Raw genomic sequence first — 19876 nt, forward strand, 5'->3', positions numbered from 1 at the left:
GTGAGATATGTAAATCAGTGAAACTTTGAGATTTTTTTCTTTGAAGTGGACCTTAATACGTTTACTAATTCAAAAGAAATTAAAGTTAAAGTATACATTTTATATTATTTAGATTCATAGTCTAATATTTTAAAATTTACAAACTTTTTCATATTGTTTTGACATATCTCATTAATTTTAAAAGACCAATCAGGAAGAATAAATGTGGTGGAAGACAAAGGGCAACTGTTGTCTGCCATATTGGGCTCAGCTGCTGCTGCTGCAGGAGAGGGTACAATGGTGCCACCTACACATTTGATAAATAGAACAGGTTAGTGTTCAGTTGCTTTCATTCTCAAACAGCAAAGACCAGATGAAAATAGCAATTTGAGTACAAAGACAGCAGTTTGATTCATAAGAGAAATCAATTAGAAAAGAATAAGATAAATTGGAAATTACTTAAAGTAGCAATGTTATTTTGTGACCAGAGATCATAAGACTATCATTAAGTTCCTGACTGTTATGTATGCCTGGTTATATTAGTATGTTTTCAATTTCTTGTGTTGAGTTACTCTGTTTCTTGTGAAAAAAAGCTGATGAAGCCTGCTTTAATTGCAAATTGGATTTCAGTGGACATAATTTTTAAAGTGAATATACATAGCTGATGTATGGTGTCCATTCTCTTTCCAGTGATTCCCAGCATAGACCACAAGGACAGGAAGAAGAGGAAGCCCAAGTCCCTGTTCCCTGTGTCAGGGGCTGCTGAGAACAGAAGCAAGGGGGCAGCACAGGACTGTTTGCACCTGGCAAAGCAGATGTGGGGTATGTTACATACATTTCATGACTTTAAAATGTTTGGTATGAGTAATATTTAACATTTGGTGTACTGTGGTAAATAAAATCAAATTATGTATTTTGTCAGAAGATTGAAAAATTTATTGACTCAGGATCGTGCTCTTGAAAAGTCATCAGTATAGAATATATTTCACATTTTCAATAGTTTTATGAATTTGGAGAATATTGTCCCTAGTCACAATGGATAAAAATGATAAAATCTTGACATTTATACTAATTATTAGTTAAAAAAGCAAAATTTATAATAATTTGGCTTCTATTTATCCCTTGAGCCATCTACTATAGATATACTGGACCTGGTCCACATTGCTATACTCTTTACAGGAAAAGCTGCAGAAGATGCCAAGGTTGACACCAACCATTTAGGACTGTACCTTGACAGACCACAGGTGTATGTGCTGTTGAGGAAAGAAGGTGGGACTGTTTTATTCATCCTAGTACTCTTTTTTTAATGATTTTTGCACAGTTTTTATGAGCATTTTGTATTGAATTTTTTAAATGTCATAGAAAGGTTCTAAGAAGGTTAGAGCATGGTGAGCAAGGTGTAACAAGTACGGTTGCCAAGAAAATTTCATTTCATTAAAAAGAAAGGTGAAGTTTGGGTCTTATTGAAAAACTAAGTTAATTGTACAGTTCATAGTAAAAGAATTATACAAAAAGTGTGTCTTCATATTCAGGTGACCACCATGTGTCTCAAGGTTATATAGATGGTTATCTTCAGCTGGAGGTTTGGAAGGGAAACGTTTCTGGAGCCTTGAAATATGCTGCAGAACATGCTGTCCTCTCGGACTGGTTGATGTCCATAGCACCCATGGGTAAGCCTTATTTGGATTCAAATATATAAATTCACGGTGAGAACCTGTTTCATACCTCTGTATTCCTTCAGCACTGGTTTTCATGCAGTACTGGATGAGTTAATTTAAAAATTGGTCACATTTTTCCGCTTGTGTTCAGTTAAGTAGTCTGGGTCCAAAACCAGGTAATATATTAACCCTAATGTGTGAGGATCCTCTTCTGAGTAGCACATATAGAAATATGTTGCTGATGTAAGTTATAGACCATGATTCATTTATAATCATGATGTTGTGTGAGAAAACAGGTTGAAAAGGTCTCTTTTGTCAAAAAGTTGCTGGATATTTCAAAAGTCTTCAAAGAGAGGAGAATTCTAGTGGAGGTAATGGGATCATTAAGACATTTCTCCTGAATTGAAATCATTTGTTCTTAACACTAACTAATCCTGAACTAAAAGACATGCTTGCAGAACTCCGCCTTGTTAATTCTCCACTGGTGTTTGTTTATTTCTGATCAGCTTCCAAGCGGACATATTTGGAACTTTGTGAGGTATATGCTCAGCAGCTGGAGAAGGAGGGGAACTACCATAAGGCCGCCTCTTATTACTTGGCCTGTCACAAGGTCTATGAAGCAATTGATATGTTGAAAAGGAATCGGCTGTTCAGGTAGATCTTATTAAGTTTTAACTTGCTTATGCCTTGAAACCAAAGTTGTATTACCTAACTGATGAGATATATGAATTTGAAATTTAAAATTATTGTATGTGCTTACATTGTGATTAGTTTGCTTCTTTGGCTTCTATATGAATACTGGCTAATGAAGATCAATTTTGTTTCTTAATGTTTGACAAAAGCACTGCATTTCTGCATAGATTTTAAGATGTTATCAATAAAACACTCAGGACCTATTCAGAAAAAAACCACATTAAAGGAATTGATACAATCAGTATTTTCAATTAGATATTAAATGTTAACATTTGCTGTGTATTTTTCAGGGAGGCAGTTGCCTTGGCCAAGTTACGCCTCTCTCCCTCAGATCCACTGCTCTCCAGCCTGCAGGAATCCTGGGGGAGACACCTCGCTAAAGATGGCAGCTATGAACAGGCTGCAAAATGGTGGGTAATACTACTGGGTAGTGGTACTGATTATTTAAAGCAACCACGCTCTTTTAACATTTTTTCCTGTTAAATTTTCAAGACCAGTCACAAGGAATGAAAACTATATCTGAGAAGTAAGAGAAGAGTCAGTCACTGGTATCTCTTACTATATCAGAAACACTAGTACTGTAGTGAATTGCATGTGAATATGAACCAAGTAATACTAATTGTTTTATAATTTAGGTAAAGTTTCGGCTCAGATTGGCTGTATGACTGCAATTGCTATTTAGATGTTACTAAAACATATGCCCTTTCTTTGAATAGTTATTTGGCACTGAAACAGCCTCTTGAAGCAGCAAAACTAATGGCACGGCGAGCAGACCACTCTGGATTGGCTGCTGCAGCCCATGTGACCATATCAGCCAATGAAATTGAAGCTGGGATGGTGTATGCTCAGCGCTATGTACAAGAGTGCTTGGCAGTCTGTGACTGGGCTTCTGCAGTAATGTTCTCAAAGTCTGCTGAACAGTTTACAGTAAGAATTTGATAAAAAATATTTACCATTTTAATTACTATTTCTTAAAATTTTGAGTTTTAATTTATGCTTCACTAGCTGTTACAAATGTCCAAACAGTGCCAATCATAGACATAGAAAAAAGAGGGAAATGAAAATTTAACATGACTGTTACTCATTTGTACTGCTAGTAGATAATATAACAATCACCAGTTATAGGAGGGTACATACACAGATTTTAACTTTTTACAACTTGAAATGTTAGTCATACTGGAAGATCAGGGGTGGAGGAACCATCTCTTCTTTTCATTGGCACCCAGTTTATCTGCATAAAAAACAACTTCGTTTTGGCATTTAGAAGGGATGAGAGTTAGCACACGCCTTTTGTCTCACAAAATCTTGGATCAGCCCTGAGGTCAGTGCACTACATTAACATTTCCAATTCTTCTGCAGGTTCTGGCCTTGTTTGTGACAATGCATGAAGCTGTCTTGAGATTTCTTGTCGACCAGAAATGTCTGGACAGGAATTATCTGAAGAAGTCATGTCCAGGTGGTTTACTGACCACAGAGGCACTGGAGCATACAGAACTAAGAAAAGGTAAGTCAAAGTCAATTCGGGAAAACTTTTATCTTCCTGAAAGTATAAAAATTATTATTAGGAAGCTTTAAAAAAAATATTTTCATTATTGGATTGTCTCTATTGTTGGTGGATATCTGTATTATTTTGAAAAAAGTTTGTTTAAATATCATACTTGTTTATATATTTTTTTTATTTTAAAGATTAAGTATTTCAATAAACATAACTATCACATCTTGTGTGTGCAATGCATGATCTCGTTAACTTAGGTAATCATGTATTAGAATTTCCACTTCGCATTACAACATGCTAAAATAAAACTAAAATTTACAGGTGATGATGGCTTTCCTCAGTGGTGTACTGTTTGGATTGAAGGAGGAAGTTTTATGCAGTACTTTACCAACCTGTGGAAAGCAAAGATTTTACCTGAGTCTCTGGAAGAGTCTGTTGGATGGAGAGATGTATATGAACAACTAATAAAGTGGAGGGCAGTGAAACAGGGACAACTGTCCATTTCACAGGTTTTAAATTGTTATTATTATTATTAGACATTACTTATAACAGTAATAGTATTGGTTATAACGTAGTAGTTAATAGTACAAAATATGTAGATATGACATGCATATAGAACTAGAAGTCAACTTTGAAGTTTTCTGTTAATCTGTAGGCATATGAGTTAACTTTCTTGCAGTTTGGATATTTTTACTTACATTAAAATGCCAGTTTTCCTCTTTTCTCAGTTTCTCATCCATGTTGCTTTGGAAACAACTCTGGGAATTCTCGCTCTACAGTGGGGAGATCTGGAAGTGGCGAGTGGGCATTTCTTAGAAGTATTATCTGGGGCCTATGAGTTAGGCCATGTAGACATAATGATAGAGCTGTGCAGAATGCTGTTTCCTCAAGGAAAGCTTACAGTGGGAGGTGAGTTTTCTTCACTTAAAGAAATAGCTGAAATCTTTATAATATTTTATCTGAGTCTCCTACATGTACAGGGGCGGATTCAGGCAGTCTTCTGGGTCTTCCAGTTTACACTGATGGGCATCTAATTTTTTCTGTCTGAAGACGGCCAAAAATGGAGGATGGATCAACAAAGATAATTTGGAAGACTGTCAGAAAATAACTCTGTATTCACCCCTGATGTGGGTCATTGTGCTGTTTTAATCAAAATTTGTCTTTAATGACTGAGGTATTTAAGCCTGAAGCAATTCCATTGTGACTATCATAAAAATTCCATGATGAGATACGATAGACTTTTATTGCCATGAAGAAACAAAGTCCAGGGGAACTTATTGTTTGCACGTATATTTTATTAAGGTGAACTACATTATTCAAATATCACAAGAACAACCATATATTTAATGAAGTATATTAAGAATAATTTATAAAAGTGCATGATCCCTATACAAGAAAAATCTTTCTCTTGACCCAATGTTGAGAATTATTCATAGTCTTAAATTTATAATTTTAAATTTATTTCAGGGGCGAGGGTTACTCAGCCAAAGTCTAACACTAACACTTCTCTTAAAGAGATGGTTCAGGCAGCCCTTGACAGAGGAGATAATAATATTACAGCCAGCAGACAGGCAAAGAATATCTCCCCAGAGCTCTTCCACACAAGCAGGCAAGAGTGCAATACACAAGACTGTCTGAATGCTTTCATTGCCTTGTCCATTCTCCTTGATGTGTGGTGGAAAAATGCTGTGAACTGCACTGCCAGGAATGTAGTGTCTGGACACGTAGAAAACGGGGAAATGGACACTGTTTATTCATCTCCTTTCCCTGATAACAAAAATTTCAGTCAAAATGTTGAAGAGGAAAGGCCAGCAAGATCTGAAAATGGTGATATTGATGACACTGGGTTATCTATTAATTATACAGAAAATGGCAAGGAGTCAATTTCATCTAGTCTTCAGTATAGTGCAAAAGCAGAGTGCGATAACAGTTTTTCAGTACAAAATTCAGATCACTTAGATCTTCTTGATGGCAAGGTTTTGCAAGAACTTTGTCAAGCTTTATTGTGGGATGTCCATGCAGCTAGAAACAAATATAATTACCTTTTGATGGAGATTGAAAAAACATTGGCCAAAAATACTTCTGGAAAAAAGGACAATCAAGATATGACGACAGATTTACACAAAGAAGGTTCTGAGTTGGAAGGTGCAGAAAGTATTGAATGTGCTGAAAATAACAGAACTATGAGAACAGAAACCTGCAGTGTTGTTACCAAAAGTGAATTGGAGATAATTGATGATGAAGGGAATATGCATCCCTCTGGTAGTGATGCTGAGACCATTATAAATAGTACTGATGAGAAAGATGGACCTAAGTGTGTTAGGTGTGACAGGACTGATTGTGTTGGATGTGATAATGACACACCCAATGCAACTGATGACATTAGTTCAAAAGCTATTGGGATGTCTTTACCAGAACCGGGTATTGAAGAACACTTAGTAAAAGATGATCAAATTCATGGAATAGATGGAAGTAAGGTAAACTCTGCAAATGGAGGAATGGTGGACACAGTCCAGTCGGAAGAGAAAGAACTGAAAGAGATGTTGGAAAGATTGCCTGCTCTTCCTAAGGTAAAGGGACCTTTAAACTGTTTCATGTCAAAGGTTCATTTTCTCCAAAATTATAAGCAAAGTTTTGAAAATGGATAAAATTGTTAGCAATGCTATATATAATACTAACATAATTCTAATGTGATATTATAATGTAGTTGTGCTTTTCATAGAAACCGTTTTAATAATATTATGCCTTCATAAATTCAGTTGTTCATTTTTATGAATAATCCCATTACATTTTTTTTGTTAATAATTTTTCATTCTAGACCAAACTTCAAAAAAACTTTCCTCTATAGAACAAGATAGAGCATACCAACTCTTTTGATTTTAATGTTGTTTTGATATGATAAATTATTTTTAGAGAAATACATTATACATAGAATGTTTATTTCGTTTTCCAGAATTTGACATTCCCAGACCCAGTTGAATCTGCCCTGATCATCTCCTACATGCTGAAACAACAATACAGCTCACAGCCCAGTGAGAGGACTGCTGTCATTGGCTGGGCTAAACAGTATGCTGTTACAACAGAAACAGTGAACCTTCTGGATAAATTGTTGTGGCAAGCTGAAGAGATTGTGCACAAAGAATTTTAGAACAGGAAATTTCAGTTTCGGTCTTGAGCAGTTTTGTTGCCAGATTTATGAAAGTGAGACAAAAAAAAAAAAAAAAAAAAAAAAAAAAAAAACAGGAAGAAAACCTCTCTAATGTTGAGTTCAGAATGACTAAAAATTAACATTAAGATGATATTGAAAGACTTGCAACTTATCCGAAATAATAAAAAAATCATTATATGTACATAGTGTATTGTCCCTTTGCTTCAGTCCATGTTTCAAAGCATATGCCTCGTATTTTGTCCCTATATAGGCCCATATCCAACCGTTTTGAAAAAGTGGACCTTTTTACCATGAAACCTTCGTGCAACAAGATCAATTTTTACCCAGAGTGGACCTTTACCTGGCAAAGGGTGCGGTTTGTTCAAACCCCCCCCCCTCCCCCCAAATCACCCTGGCTACTAACCCAAATTTGATAACGCTATGCCACCACACCTGGATTATACAGAATTTGTTTATAGGAATAAGGGAAATAAAAGTAAATTCTGGATATGCCTTACATGTTAAAAAATACTCGTAGTGGGTCATGGCGTGGGAGACAGTTTTATACTGCAAAATTAAACTTGCTTGATTGTCAGTCGTCTGTGACTTTGCACAAAACAGCAGGATGTTGCTGCTGATGCTTTGATTTATAAATGACCACTTAGCCCTTTTTTGTATTTTTGCCAATATTAACCATGTTAATTGTAAGACTGGATAAGATTGAAGAAACAACTTTTGAATAAATGGTATTTTTCTTTTGACTACGGGTATAAATCGTGCAGCGTATACCCTTCCAAAAAAAGATAAATACTGCTCACTGTAAATAGCTGTATTCAAAATTCAAGGAATTTGAAAGAAGAAGAAATTTTCCTTTAATTACCAATTTACCCTATAAGATGCATAACCGTCTAAAAACGTTTTCAAGCTCTCATAATTTCTATTTTTAACCCTTACATCATGTTAAAATATGGGTTTGGGGATTTTTGCAGCCATTTTAGATAGAGTAAAACTCGATGATAAAGGGAGAAATACTGAATTTTCCGATTTCCCGGAGGAATAATATATATATATTGTATTTTATGAAAGAAGACAATTATAATACTTTTGCAATACCTTTCCAGGGGCGGATCCAGGAATATTTGAAGGGGGGGGGTCTGCGGATGCGAATTCGACCCTCCCAATTTTGGTATTTTAGAGGACGAACGGTGCCATTTGGTACTGTTTAAAAGTATGATTTAGCTAGTCAAAATTCTTATTACAAGAGGGGATCATTAGTGTGATTTTTTTCAGAAATCGAAAGACCCCCTGACCCCCCTCTAATTCCGCCATTGCTTTCCCTTAGTGTCAATGTCAAGTTCGTTTTTCAGTAGGTCAAAACTCAAACGCACTTTCCTTCAGGATCGGTGCGTATCTTGAATTGCAACGTTTTTACATAAATGAATTACATTGTAGTACGTTGAAAAGTTATCAGCATGGTATGTTTCAGTCAAAGAATGCTAACCATTCCCTACACTTGCTTTATTTTGATATGAAATAATAATGACAAATTTAAATAGAAAAGTAAAAATAAAGACAAACTACTTCTTTGACTGCAAAATAAATTTTTTTTAAATCTTTTAATCTAATTTTTTTATTTTAAAAATACTCTTTGTATTTTGAAATAAATCTAAAATTTATTTCATTTAATCGTTTACCTATTTTGGGTGGGATCGTTAACTAGATAGGTAAATTGATCGAGCACAATCTCCAAGCGCTCAACAATTGGGATCTTGGAGGCGCGGCCTTTTCAATCGACCTTGAACTCTGACGTCATTTATTGGCATGGCGGCCATCAGCTGAGAGTCAACCGGAAAAAACACACTAGTAAAGCAGCGCACCAAGGATTATCAGCGTTAGTAGTAAATCTTTATTTAAAAGAAATGGATTCAGGAAGGGGTGTGCCACTTGGTGTACAAAATACAACTAGTAGACTAACCGATTTATCGTTAAAAAATGGAGTCGATGGACCATCTAATGCCTCGGCGTTGAGCGTCAACAAGGCTGCCGAAATGAACATGAATCAGTTCAGTGATACCACGTTGCCACAGTCTTCTTGTAAAAAAGGACACCACGTTGAGCGCATTGGCCCTCATGGTAAAAAGACATCAGTATACCAGGTGTGCTTTCTGGGCCGATCAGTGTTGGACAAACGGTACACGCAAAACATGTTGCCATGGATCATGGCCGAGATGAAACGCCACTGTCACCGCCACGGCGAAATGAGAATGGTCAATTTACACCTCGATCTCCACCTGCACACTCTACGGGCTGCCGCAGTTGGGCAACATAGCGAGGAAGACGACTGCCTGTTTGAACACAAGTTGCAGAATATCACCAGGTTTGCCCGGGCGCATTCGGACCATACCGTGTTCGCCTATCTGATGAGGACCAGTGCAGACAAGCCATTTACTTGCTACGTTTTTCAAGCCCTTGAAGAACACTTGGTAAGTATTTTAAACAACTTATGAATATATCTATAATAGATTGTTATAAGATAATATAAAACATTAGATCGTTTATATAAAGTGTAAAAATCTTAAAGATCTTTAAAACAAATATCTATCTACTGTACATTATTAAGGGGGTGGGGTCCTTAAAGAGCTAAATTCCATATATTGTTATTACTTACTTTTATTTAGTATCGATGAAAACCAAAAGTGGCGATTATGTCTAGTGATTGCACTATAAGTTGGATTTCAACATCCACTTAAACTTGAGATAGATATCAGAGGTAGAAAAAAATAAAATACTGTATGTTCATTTATCATATGCTGTTATGACTGACTACCTGTTTAGTCTAGGTTACCTTATGCAACATTTGCCTGTATTTCACTCTGAATGTTCAAGCTGTAATATATATTGTTTAGATAGCAAGAGACAAATCATGCTCTTATTTTAGTTGAAACTGCCAGTTGGGTTAACTTGAAGAATAAGATTTAATTGTTATTTAATCCTGCCTGGGTCTAAATATTTTATTTTCCTTTTTCTAAATAGATCCAAATCTCATCATCTAGTCTAAACATTCCACAAATATTATACACCTGTATAGGCAAGGAGACGTCCATCTCTTACTAAAATCTAGTTTTCCTCAACAAAGCGCCTGCTGAATAAGCCTTGAGTTAGAGAAATGACTCTCTCTGTCCCCACATATAAGGACAAAAGGAGTGACGTTAAAATGATTTAGATTTACAATCTGATTGTGGTCACTGTAGTCCCCATATCAGTGGCATCTAAATGGATTTAAAGATGCACAAATCATGTACTTAGTGCAGCAATGCCAGTGACATGTCAGCTTGGCTGAAGATGGATAGAAAGTGTTTAGTAAAACATTTATCAATAGAATATGCAAGATCAAAGAGAGATATTAGCTTTGTGAGGAAGGCTGGGGAATTTCAAATTAGTTTTGGGTGTTTTTTTTTCATATATCAGTCATGCCCATGAGCATGACAACTGCTGAGCTGACTGGGAATTTTTTTTTTTACTAAAGTCTCTCTCTCTCTCTCTCTCTCTCTCTCTCTCTCTCTCTCTCTCTCTCTCTCTCTCTCTCTCTCTCTCTCTCTCTCTCTCTCTCTCTCTCTCTCTCTCTATATATATATATATATATAATATTGATACTGAACATGAAGTCATTGACTCGAATTTTATGGTATAATGATATATCCTGAATAAACAAAGTCTCAGGTTAGGTTAAGCCTGTTGATGTAAGGTTTGTCTTCAATAGGTCAGTAAATACCAGATCTTAAGCTTTCAAGTGTAACATGTCAGCCAGTATAACTGTATCTCAGTGGCTAAAGCTAAGGTCATCAAACACTTGTGGTGTGACCCTTTAAATAGCCTCCTCCCCCTGTGTACTCTTGTGGATACAGTGCTAGATAAATACATATAGGTAATAAATACAGGTAATGGCCTACATTTTCATGCCCATTGGCCTTAATGATAAAGGTGTATTCCAAGTGCATGGAAATAAACAAGAAGTTGATGTGCTCAGTAGTCAATGTATTTGGAGTCAGTGTCACGTCATATGTGAAAAGAATTGAGGTTAATCTGGTGAAAAGGCAGCAGCATTTGACACATGAGGCTCCTTTTCCCAAAATGATAACATACAAGGCTAGTTAAGTGTTATTTGTTACTAATGATATGTCATTAAAATTATCTGAACAAATTCAAGATTCACCTTCCTAGTTTTCATATGTATTATTATCTTTCTAAACTGGTAAAAGCTTAGCTGAATAAAACTTGTGTACTGTAGTAACTTAGTACAATAATATAGCTGAGGTGTACTGCCATGGAAATATTGCATATAAATTCATAGGAAATTCCTGAATAAAGACCCCGGGTTAAGCAATTTACTTGTCAGTTGTGTTTCTAGTCAGCTTAGGATGGTCTGTATCAGTATGGCCTATCTGCAAGGGTCATAAGATTATTGAATAGCAAAACATATGCAGCAGATCTAATCACACTGTTTTCCAACCCTCTGCCTCTGAAAAGGGAATAACCATGCCATTAAAATGACATCTTATGGTCAGCTTTAATATATTTAATCAGGTGGCAACTGATTGAGATGGCTCTTAGAAAGGTAAACGTGACCTGAGAAAAGTTGACATTATTATATCATTTGTGAGAACTTGTTTTCTTTTCTTAGAACTTATTTATTTGTTTGTTTTTTGATTTTGTGAGTTGTAAGTGTGCAGGATGTCTTCTCTCCCAGAGGTCAAATTTAAGCAATATTTTTTTTACATTATCCTTGGTAGAAAATAATCTAAACAAAGTATTAGTTTTTTTCACCTGGGTATTGTCTTCTGAAGTTTTTCGCTGCTGTTGTTTATGTTGTAGGGACCTTTAGTGTCTGTCTATTGAAATACACTCAGTGCACTTCTGCATTTTGTTTTTCAGTTATTCTCAGTCTTAATGACCTACTGACACTTAAATTGATATTAAAATGGCAAGGATATACCACAAATGGTGCTTACTGTATGTGGTTGAGTGACCATTTTACTGTAACATCCATGGTGGAGTCTTGCTGAGTGATGCACTCTTCTGGGTGATGGGGATTTTTTCTAAGAAGCTGGGGGATGAGAGGTGATCACACTGAGCCAACATGAGTGTGTGGAGAGAGGTACTAGTAGACTCCAACTCCTGGCAGTATGTACTGTTATGTGAAGAGATTTGTGCTTGTACTGTGAAGAAACTTGTGTTTGATTGTGATTGACATTATCCCCATTTGCACTGAAAGAAAGCTTTCTGCTTAGAACGTTTTCGCTGTCAGCACACACAAGTAAAATTTTCTCCATGTCAGGAAAAAAAAACTGAAAAAAAACAGCAATAATGGCAACATTTCCTCAAGAGCCAAAAATCTTTACAAGGTAATTGTCACAAGTGAACTTTCCGTAGGAGAAAAGTTTCCCTGTAAGGCACACTTTACGTTTCTTCTGTCTCCAAGGTGTCTCCCAACTACCCTGAGCTCTCCTATGGGCTCTCTCCCACTTTCAGCTATCTGGCATGTTAAGTTCTGTATATGTTCTGACTTGTTTCACTCTATCTGTCATATTTTCGTAGAAATCTGTCTACATTGATATGAAGGTGCCTCATGTTTTGTATTGAATTATTTTTGGCTTTTTCATCTTGAAAACAAACACTGACTCATTCGAAACAACTTGCAGATGTCATTCTGTATACCAAAATCAAAATACTGCGTCATTAAGTTAATAAGAATTCAAGCTTTTCATTATGGAATTCATTCTTTTACATGTCTTTTGGGTTGTTTTTATATTTCAGTCATGAAAGTTCCTAGAAACAGTGGCTTTCAGATAATTGACCACAGAAAAACACCTGGGGCCTCTTTCACAATAGTACTTGAGCCTGGTTGTAACTTTTAAACCAAGAGTTGGTCTATTTTCATCCAAGATAGAACAGTTATTGCAGGCCCATAGCCAGCAATTTCAAAAGAGGGTCCTTTTTCAGAAAAAATGGACCTTTTACCATAAAACCTTCCTGTACTTAGGTAAAGTATTTTCCAGAGGGGACCTTTTCCCGACAAAAGGGGGTTCTTTCTAACCCCCCCCCCTCTGCACCCGGCCCCTGGCAACATTGTGTCTGTTTTACATTTGGCAATACAACGTTTATGTTGCATACCCGTAGTTATTTTAGTTTAAACATGGATCACTATCTTGAACTAATTAAGAAGACAGAATTTTAAAGCAAAAGCTTAAAAGTTTAGACCAGTTTTCATTCTGGCGGATAAACCTGCCCTTGAAGGATGTTAACAAGTGGAACTGATAGGTCAAAATGTTGAGGGTGTACTAGTACTTATGTAAGGCAGGAGAGGTACACCCAGCACATCCCATGGAGGAAAAGTGAAAGGTTTGTTATGGTTCAGGTTCCCCTTTCTCCATGCACATTGCATGCAGGTGGACCATGCATGCATAATAACAAATACCAGTACTTGTTGAACCAGTAGATGATTTACTGCCATCTTGTAATACAGTCTAACCAGCAAAGCATACCCACTCAAGTGTGAAAAAGGGCGAGACACCAACTTGTGCAGTGATATGGAGTGCATACAACATAGCACACAGCAGGCAAAATTGTCACAGTACAGAACTATTTTATACGGGTGATTGGCCAGTTAATACACCATTTGATTCTTTAAAAAAAAAAAAAACATATCAACCCACCCATGGTGAATAAATACACAAAGCCTTTTGTCAACACTAGAATGAATCTCTCTCAACACTAGAATGAATCTCTCTTAATACTAGAATGAATCTCTCTCTCTCTCTCTCTCTCTCTCTCTCTCCTACACTTATTGTGTGTGGGTGAAAATCAAAAAGAAAGCTGTCAGCACTGCGTGATCATAGATGTCATATGAGACTAGAAAACTTGAGAGATTCTGCCTGAGGTGTGGCTAACCTTTTGGCAATCAGAGGATGAAACTCTATAGCTTGAGAGTGTCTTAAAAAGCATTTACCAATGTTTCACGTGACGCATGGTGAATAAATGCATTTACAAGTGCAGAAATGTTTAATTCTGCAAAATTTAGTACAAAATGGCCAGTGAAAATATCCATGGCTAAATTCAGTCAACTTTTTATGTACACTTGCTGCACTGTTTTCACTAGTCTGCTTCATTATTTTTTGACCCCACTCGTAAACTCTTCTGACTCCCAAATCTCGCTCGATTTTATGCAAAGTGGTGAAACATTGGCCTTCTCGGAAGATTCCCATTCTCAGTCAATATTAGTCCTGTATGTATGTGACTGCAGCTTTTAGTCCTAAAGGAACCAGTGAGTCAGAAGTGAACCTGCCTCTTCACATGCTCCTCGAGATAGTGAGATGCAGTGAAGGACCTTTTGCCTGCTTCCTCGTCTTTCTTCTGTTAAAAGAAGCATTGATCTTTCTGTCACTCGTAGCTGATCTACACATAAAGGTCATGTTACAGAATGCTGGTAATATGATTCATCGTCAGTTTGTTATTAATTTACAATAAAGCCTCTCAATTGCAAGAAACATTCATGGTGTACTTTCTAAAATTAAGTCCACTATATGAACATGCAATAGTATAAGGAGCATTTGATGGTATTTGTTTGCATTGCAGACTGAATTTTGACACTTAAATGCCTTATTCAAAAAAATTATTATACATTCTTTGTTAAAGTTTGGCAAGAATATTAATAAGTATGGCCTTTACTTATGACTTATACCTTAAATGTTTTGAGAAATATTGATAATAAATTACCATTTCTTTACTTTAGGTGCTCTTAAGAGTCTTTCTGGCATTGGTTTTATCATTGAACAAAAGAAATATTTTTTGCTAGGAAATTGCTCTGTACTTTAATTGTTTTTCTGCCAAATAATCATTGTTTTGGTTCCAGCCTCATTAGGTTAATTGAAATTTATTAACTAGGCTCTTTTAAGTTACTTTGGATATTAATAATAAAAATGAATGGACCCCACTACGTATTTGACCACCGAACTCATTCAGGGATTACAATCAAGCCTGTGACTCCATAGTCATAGACACCTCAGTTTGGTTACACCAAGGAGGTACTAGTACACAATTGTATCTACTAGTATGTGGTTCAACTGACCTAGACAGGGCTTTGTGTACATACAGGCATACACGTTCAGGTGAAGGTGGCACGTAGTCTTTGAAGATGAATCAACTACGTGCTCTGCTGCATGCATACACACTCATAAAATTATAATATACTGATATATAAGATGTAATCGGGGCTGTTTCATCATACTGACAACTAGGTTGTACAATTGTACATTTATATCTCTCTCCTGAGGTGTAATTTACTGCTTCCATATAAGGAAATGTAAAAAAGAAATAACAGTCATATGCTGAATTCCTCTGTCCCAGTAAAAAATAATCAATCAAGGCATCCAACAAATCCTTCAATGTTTGGTTTAGAGATAAGGTTTTAAAAAGAACATTTTGATGGCTAGGTTTCAATTTTGGATCTGCGACTTCAATAAGTACTTTCGGCTATTTGTGTGATTACTAGAAACCCTCTTGACTAATTGCATCATATTAAGTTTACTTAATGATGTTAAGCAAACAGGTGTGCTATGCACTGCCAAGGTGTATACATACTAGAACACTGGTATATTGTTTGGTACATGTAATATTTAGCCCCTAATATCCCATAGTGTGACATTGTGAAATCAGAATAGTTCATTGATTCTTAATACACCATTTCTTCAACTGTATATTGATTTATAATAAACCCATATATTAATAATCCTATACATTAATAATCTGGACAGCACTGCAAGGTTTCTGTTTGGTTTGAGATTTCAGATATATATACTGTATGTTGACTTAGCAGAATAGGTGACTTCAGTTTATAGTTTAAATAATAGCTGCCCAGAAGTTTTGCCTAAGATAATAATGTGTACTTTGTGTCTTCATATATGTGCTCAATGATTGGTCTGTGATTGGTAAATGTGTTGTCCTTTATCACTTATATGATATGTATACTTCAAAGATTCTTAAAGCGACTTGTAACTTATTAAGAATTTTACCTCTTTTTTTTTTTCAATCATAACACAGCATCAATTTGTTTTACTCCCTCTTAAGTTGGACATTGGAAATTGATCCAAGAAAAGGCTAAAAGAAAGAATACACTAAACTTGTTGAGTGGACAGTCACAGAACTCACCAGAGCAGAATTTTTTATATATTTAGTATCTCCACCCTGATTTGGAATGAACATTGTTGAGATATATAAAATATTTCATATAAAAACATAGAATCCAGGATGTTTGTGATTGTAAAGTACTTTTGGCATTTTATGATAGGGAATATTCATCATAAAAAGAAGTGTTTATATCTAGGTTTCTGATTTTGGGCTTACGTACATTGATTTTGATCCTTGGCTGTGATATATACTAGTAATGTGTCTGTATGCCTTTGACAGCTGCAGAACATGAGAGAACAATTGCCTTTAGTTCCATTTGTGTTTCTGGCAGGATATGAGGAATAAGAATCTATCTTGATTATGATTGAAAGTTGAAACTTTGATCCGTAGAATATGGACCTCTGCCTGCGAGTTAGACAGACTGCTTGCTTCAGTGGCACTGCTGAAAACTAGATGAATATATGTCAATGTTCACTTCTTATCAAGCTTTTATTGATCCTTAAAGATCTTCTAACTAAAAATACATTCATTAAACCATCCTTTGAAGGGTATTATTACACAAATCTGGCAAGCCAGTTCCAGTTTCTGTTTCTCTGCCTGTTATTAAAGCATTTCAGTGGAAACAAGTGGGGCTTTTTGTGATGTTATTGATCAGAAAGGAAATGATGAACGGACTGCTGATTTCAAAGTTAAAGCCCTCAGTGCTTGGGCAAATTGAGAAATAAATGAATGCTTTACTTTCAATTTCACTCACAGGAGACTGTGGTGTTTTGTCTATTTGATTGCCTTGAATTTTACCCAAGATTGAAGTTGTTTACAAAAAGATAAAAGGCGAGAATAAATGAGACTGTGGCCTACTGAATCTTTATTGTCATGAAGTTTGAATGTTGTAATGATTGCTGAATGAAACCAAAATGCTTCAGCAAGTAAAAAAAGATTGCTGGTGCTAGACACATGTTCCCTTACCATTAAATACTGTTATTACTTTTTTATGTACAGACACAGATGTGTCTGTACATATAGCCATCACCTGCGTCTGTCGTCGTCGCCGTGCACTTTCACCGATAACAAGATAAGTCAAAAACCATTTTACCTTTTGGCTTGAAACTTACAGAACTGATGAATATTCATAATACGCAGGTCAAGTTCGAAAATCAGTGTGATCGGAGCAATTTTATGGAAGTTATGCTGTTTTTTCACTTTTTTCAGCATATATGCAACACTGATAACACAATAAGTCAAAAACCGTTTTACCTTTTGGCTTGAAACTTACAGAACTGATGAATATTCATAATACGCAAGTCAAGTTCGAAAATCAGTGTTATCGGAGCAATTTTATGGAAGTTATGCTGTTTTTTCACTTTTTTCAGCATATATGTAACACCAATAACACAATAAGTGAAAAACCGTTTTACCTTTTGGTTTGAAACTTACAGAACTGATGAATATTCATAATACGCAGGTCAAGTTTGAAAATCAGGGTGATCGGAGCAATTTTATGGAAGTTATGCTGTTTTTTCACTTTTTTCAGCATATATGCAATACCGATAACACATTTCAAGGAAAATCAATCGGCCAATTGTCTTGAAATTCACAGGGGTGATCAGTCTTACTGAAATACAGATGAAATTCAAAAATAAGTTTGATCGGTTCAATTTTGGTGAAGAATTTTGGTTTAGTGTTTTTTCTTCAGATTTAATTCTTAGGCATGTTAACAATCTCATATGTGAACTAATTAAATATGTAAAGGTGTTCCATTGACATTTTCTACATCTTAACAATATTGTTAGTTGATTATGTAAAAATGATGGTAAACCTGTTATTGTGCATTGTGTAATAAAGTGTAAAAAAAAAACTAATTAAATATGTAAAGGTGTTCCTTTGACATTTTCTACATCTTAACAATATTGTTAGTTGATTATGTAAAAATGATGGTAAACCTGTTATTGTGCATTGTGTAATAAAGTGTAAAAAAAAAATGGAAATAAACTCATCTTTACAGTTTGTCAGATTCAATCATTCACCATGTTCAGAATCTTAGAATGGGGCAAACTGGACATTTAAAATTGTTATTGACATTTTTCCCATGTCAACAATTTTCTTAGTTCATTTAAAAATGACAGTAAATTGATTATTTTGTTATGTGTAAAAAAAGTGTTGAAAGTGGAAAGAAAATCATTTCAGTACAGTTTATCTCGTTTACATTTTGGCATTTTGAAGGTGTGACTCTGAACTTCCATGGCCTTGAAGACCTTTCCATGTCAAATTTTCTGAATATCCATGATACTTTTATTTTATTATTAAAAATTGATGGTCATTATGTTATATTGGATAAAAGTTGAAGAAAACCCTATTTTGTACATCGCTGCCGGAATGACCACTAGGGAAATACCATATTACTTATGATTCTCAAACTAACTGAAAAGTTTCGTAAGACTGAAGTGCAGTTTGTGTTGGAAAATCAGTGTGATTGTTTTCTGTTTTGGAAGTAGTGCAGCTCTATAGAGTGCTCTATGGGGCTACTGTTTATGAATAGTGGTAATTGTCCCTTGGGGTAGTCACAAGCTAAATTAAGAGCTATAAAATCACTTGCCTTATTAATTTCCAAGTGCCCATTAAATAGGATTACATAAAACACTCGTTGAGATTTCCCTGTAAAGCCCCATAGGTAAAGCTCTCTTAACTGTGTCACATAATTAGGAATTAGTGATAATTATGCAGGTTAATATTGTTTAATATTGCAAAGTTTACAAAAGAAAAAAAATTGTCTAATGCCAACATTAATGCTGTTTTATCCTCAAACACATTGGGGTTATTCATATCATGTTAATATAGCAAGATTAAAAGTTTGAATAGCAGTTTTATTGGAATATTTTTGTCTTTTAAAAATTTTTTTCAAACACTGGCATTTTCAGCTCCCATCCACCTGAAGCTCTTCACATTTTCTGTATTTCCACATAAGCAGTTGCATTGGTTTTTATGTCTTTAAACATTACGTAATATTATTTTATGCACTGTCATCATTTTTCAAATATTGGGATTTTCATTATGTGAATTTGAACTCTCATGGTCCTGAAACTGTAATCTTATTGCAGGGGTGGATTGAGGCCGTCTTCTGGGTCTTTCAGAAGATGGTCAGATTTTAAAGTTCACATTGATGAGTATCTGTTTTTTTCTGTTAGAAGACCATCAAAAATAGAGGGTGGATCAACAAAGATAATTTGGAATACTGTCAGAAAATACCTCTGGATCTGCTCCTGTTATTGACCATGTTACCTGTTGTGCATGATTAAAATTCAGTGTTGATTGACAGTGCTATTATAGGCAATATTTATTATTGCATCAAAATTGACAAAATGACCCATTTTCTGCATTTCTATTTTCTTTTTTTGTCTGTACATTTGACAGCTTTGCTGCCTTGTTTTTAAATCCTATAACTACAAGGTAGCTGAAATATTTTTCCTTTTTTCACCCTGTAGGTAAATGAACCATACTAAAACTGATATGGTGGATTTGGTGAATTTCTAGGATTGATCTGATAGTAATGTAGGTGTAAAACACTCAGCAGAATTAACTTGTTAGAGGCAAAGGTGTTGGCGCAGTAAATTAATCTTCTGGGTTTCAGCAGTTGGATATCCTCTTGCAATCCATTTGTTTCAATGAAGTTGTCTCTCTAGGGTGATTTAGTAAATGGCAGCAAAGGGAAGATGTAGGTGGACT

At 35.4% G+C, this 19876-nt stretch overlaps 1 protein-coding gene across 1 annotated transcript in view; it reads left to right on the forward strand.

Moving 5' to 3' along the window:
- Window positions 1-19876, forward strand: part of LOC106157166 (uncharacterized) — a 52942-nt gene that overhangs the window by 7358 nt on the left and 25708 nt on the right. Inside the window, exons 16-26 of the mRNA XM_087008105.1 lie at window positions 185-310; window positions 670-801; window positions 1159-1248; window positions 1512-1649; window positions 2144-2291; window positions 2621-2740; window positions 3047-3257; window positions 3690-3834; window positions 4147-4334; window positions 4554-4734; window positions 5293-6395. Coding sequence (XP_086864231.1) covers window positions 185-310; window positions 670-801; window positions 1159-1248; window positions 1512-1649; window positions 2144-2291; window positions 2621-2740; window positions 3047-3257; window positions 3690-3834; window positions 4147-4334; window positions 4554-4734; window positions 5293-6395 — 2582 coding nt within the window. The remainder of the gene's footprint in view (window positions 1-184; window positions 311-669; window positions 802-1158; window positions 1249-1511; window positions 1650-2143; window positions 2292-2620; window positions 2741-3046; window positions 3258-3689; window positions 3835-4146; window positions 4335-4553; window positions 4735-5292; window positions 6396-19876) is intronic.

This window comes from Lingula anatina, chromosome 3 (genome assembly GCF_051362555.1).
Source record: "Lingula anatina isolate TDL-2025a chromosome 3, LinAna3.0, whole genome shotgun sequence".
Classification (NCBI taxonomy): Eukaryota; Metazoa; Brachiopoda; class Lingulata; order Lingulida; family Lingulidae; genus Lingula; species Lingula anatina.